General features: G+C 39.3%; 1 protein-coding gene across 1 annotated transcript; it reads right to left on the bottom strand.

Moving 5' to 3' along the window:
• Positions 1-1,044: 1,044 nt before the first annotated feature.
• On the bottom strand, positions 1,045-2,217 carry LOC114526547. Its single transcript, XM_028548154.1, has one exon. It carries the CDS (start codon positions 2,215-2,217, stop codon positions 1,045-1,047), a length of 1,173 nt encoding a protein of 390 aa, XP_028403955.1.
• Between the last annotated feature and the right edge of the window lie 1,723 nt (positions 2,218-3,940).

The raw sequence follows: 3,940 nt of genomic DNA, 5'->3' as shown, positions 1-3,940 counted from the left end.
TCAGTGAGATATCAGGCAAAAATTTATAACTTAGAAAATATGTATAACAGCACTTAAAGGTTTTTCAAATGCAAAACATTTTGAATAGACTTTGCTACGGCAGGCGAAACAAAGGAGTGAAAAAACCACCTTTAACGTCACCGCAACTGAATAAACAAATGTTTTAGACAGGGCACTTCTGTACGTGCACTACTACTGACGATCGAAGCCACGTGTTGTTTTCAGTATTTAGGCAATACATACAAATTTGTAGCTACTTCACAGTCTTCACTCACTACTTCAGTGTGTAGTTCTACATGCAGTATAGCATGCGTATATATTGTACATACTTTGTCCTATGTTTTGGATGTTGTAGACTTGTATATAGTGGGCAAAGGCAAATGAGTTCTGTAGTACTATATTGAAACATTCAGAACATTTGAGTAATTAAGACATCAGACACATTAGGCATGCACAAGTACCCGTTTCTATACATGTATTGCAATTTAATTTCTCTTTGCAACCAGAGAGGGATCCCTTTACATATACGTGAAGCCAGCGGAAAAGATGCATAACATTTAACAGTAATTGTATAAAGTGTGTACACTATAAAATGTGCATGTTATTATTCGATTCTACTGTTTCTACTTCATAATAAAGTGGTCAAGTTTTGTTTATTAGTTTTCTTGACAAATTATCAGGGGGCTAAGTCTCCCTTGAATAGCTTGTGGAAAAGGGGGTTCTGCCCTAAAGCATCCCTAGCCCCAGCAAATTCTACAGAGATTGTCAGAGCCTATATATATATATATATATATACAGTATATATACATGTTTGTCATCAAATGTGTCTTGGTCTAGCTATTTAAATATCTTTCTAAGTATAAGCATCTCTATGTTAACTATGTAAACTACAGTGAAACACGCAAATTTTCAATTCTCACTGAAGATTTTGCGTAATATATATATAGGGTGTGTGAGAGAGCAGTTCAAAATCAGTGTCATTATCAGCGGCAGGTGACGGTTTATGTACGGGAGGCACGTTTGCAGATTTTCCTCTATAAAAATTCATGCCATTGGTCGTGAAAGGTCCAATACCGAGAGAGGAGTCGTGTAGGATGAAATCTCATCTGAACCTATCGCTGAGTGGGTCTTAATGATTGTCAGTGATTTTTTTGGATATACAGGCAAAAATGTTCTCCATGTTTCCTCGAAGCTGGTTAGATTTGGCTGGGTCTGCTCGAATGGTTGTAACACATTAGTAGTAGGAGGAGGGTGGTATGGAGCGACATTAGGATTCAGCTGTGCGGGTGTCGATGAATTGGTTATAGGGTTCTCCTCTGGCGCAATAAAGTCGTTCCCTTGATTAGAAGCAGGATTCCCATACTGTTCTTGTTCGTCTACAGGTGGCTCTTCTTGTACCGATCGAAACTGAAGGAAATGTTCAACACGGTCATGTGTATCATCGCATGGGATCTCATCAATTGTTTCGAAGATCTCTTCTTCATCCTCATATTTCGTACAGACCTCGATTCGAGCCTCAGTTTCAGCTAGTTCTTCCCGGATTTTGAATTTCTCATTGGCAAGAAGGATTCTTTCCTTAACTCTTTGCTCTTCGTTTTGAACATCTTGTAATTTGCTCTTGATTTCGACTAAGAGCAATCGATTCGCCTCATCAATTTCTTCTTTTTCTCGTGCAACACGCATTTTCGCCTTTAGTGCGGCGGCGTTTTCTTCCAATTCCTGCCGTCTCTGTCTGGTTGAAGACGTAGTACTGCTGTTCGAGGATCGAGAGTGATGACTGCGATGTGAGGTACGACTTCCGTCGGATCTTCGAGATGTTATGGAATGATTGTCCTCTGCATCTATCTTTAATTCTCTAATTGCCTCATACACTTGTTGCACAACCTTGTTATTCTCCTTGCTCATGTCCTCAAATTTTCCGAACAAGGAAATTTTCTCAACAGGAGATTGAAGCGTTTCTTCTAGTTTCTCGTGAGCCATGGTTAGATCGTTCATACATATTTCCAAAATACGACAGTCGTTTTGCAAAGAAACAATTTCAGTGTGACTCACCAATTGTCCTTGAACGTGATTTATTTGCTTTCTCCAGGCTTTGGCCGCATCGTGAAAGATATCTTGTGGATCTCTCGTTGAAATATTGCTAGCATTTACGTCTTCCACGTTTGGATGATCGGGTTTAGTCAAAGTTCCACCCGTTTCGACATTTTTGTCCGCCATGTTTCAGTTTCGCAAGTTTCCGAAATTGTTCCGAGAGGTTACCGACACATTCCGATCGCGAGTGCATGGAATATAAATCAGCTAGGTGATTAAAATGGCGTTCGACATTCATTACGTTCAGTGTACGTTTCAATATATATTCCGACAGGATTCGTTGCCTTACACGACTAATACAGGAAAATCGTTGACTGTTACTCCCGCAAAATTAATTCTGTTCCGTTCTGATTGTAAATTTGGAGCCTTAATTTGGAGTTTCGTTGTTACTAGCACTTAATCTCGACGAACACAAACAACAACAGACGCACGCAATTTCCTTTGTGTTAGCTTGTATTCATAAGTGATGTCAACTATGTAAACATAGAATATACAAATATATTATAAAGGGTTACGTTAATGAAATTCCTACCGATTTTCTGCCTATTTCAGGTCCAAATCTCAACAATCAGCGTTCTCGTTTAGCGATAAATCGGACGCAACAAAAAAAGAAAACCAATCTTAAACGCGCGGAGCCTGGCGCTAGCAAGGCAGTAACATACATAGTTTTGGGCTGGTATGTATATACCTGGCAAGAGCCTTTGTGGCCATAACTGATCATGTTCTTTTAAATATTTGACATCACAATGATGATGAATGATTACATCGTATTTGCCATTTTGAATTTTTAATTTTTGAAACGAGGGAGCCTGGTAACTAGTTGACCTTTTAACTCTTGAGCTCCAGCTGGTGCAAATGTAGATTTTCATGCAGATTCTTATTCACAGTATTTCACTATTCTTTTAAAAAGCTAAGTATACAATTCTATTTTTGGTATTTTGTTTCACATTTTTCATGTGTTCATAACTTTTTTTATAAAAATGAAATAGGATATAATAGTTATATTTCTTATATTGTGAGTCAATCACCTTACATCTTTATCAAACTAATCACGCGAGCGAAGGCCAAAAATATTTGTGACGTAATTATTGAAAGTGTGTATTAAAGTGGGATATCAAAATTTTTCTCCAACCTCCAGCTCTTTGTGTTATCATGAGAACCGATAACATGTTACTGTGTTATCGGTGATGAAAGTCAGTCAGAAACTGTAGAAGAGGTAGTTCTTGTAGAGGGTAGCCAAGAAAGTAATGAAAATAGAAACACACAGAGTGATGAAGGGGCTCCCCAAGCTAAACAGCCAAAAGTTGGAAAACCTGTCCATTCGATTTGGAGCATTGTCTTTGACGATCCAGAACTGTAAATGAGCGTCCAGGCTGGTGGAACAAAGCTAAGACAACTACGAAACCGAAGGTATCAGCCTCCACAAGTTCTTCAGTGAGATCGCAGTCCTCTATAAGATTGTATGCCATCCCACATATCACTGCCACTGAACAGAATAAATTCAACCTAGAGATGGCTATGCATTACTATTGTACCTCTACAAGCTTCATGCGAATCAAGGATCCCCACCTTCTTCGAGCCATTCAATTGGCGCGGCCTGGTGCACGATTACCAACGCGGAAACATTGGCGGATGACAGCCCCGGAGGTTTGCTTGAAGTGTGCTACCAGCATGTAAAGGAAGATGTAAAGAAAATGCTATCTGTCAAGAGCCAATATATCTCTATCACAAGCGATGCATGGTCTAGCATTCTGAACGAGCCGATCATAAATTACATGGCCGTAAGCCCAACTCGCTCACTATTTCTTGAAGCTGTACATACTGAAGAGCAGTCACACAATGCGGACTG

Source organism: Dendronephthya gigantea, unplaced genomic scaffold, assembly GCF_004324835.1.
Source record: "Dendronephthya gigantea isolate DGI-Jeju-01 unplaced genomic scaffold, DenGig_1.0 000039F, whole genome shotgun sequence".
NCBI lineage: Eukaryota > Metazoa > Cnidaria > Anthozoa > Malacalcyonacea > Nephtheidae > Dendronephthya > Dendronephthya gigantea.
Note: the sequence above shows the minus strand (reverse complement) of the source record. Positions and strands in the feature narration are given on the sequence as shown.

Coding starts and splice junctions, on each gene's coding strand:
- LOC114526547 (XM_028548154.1), bottom strand. CDS start 2,217: ATGGCGGACAAAAATGTCGAAACGGGTGGAACTTTGACTAAACCCGAT.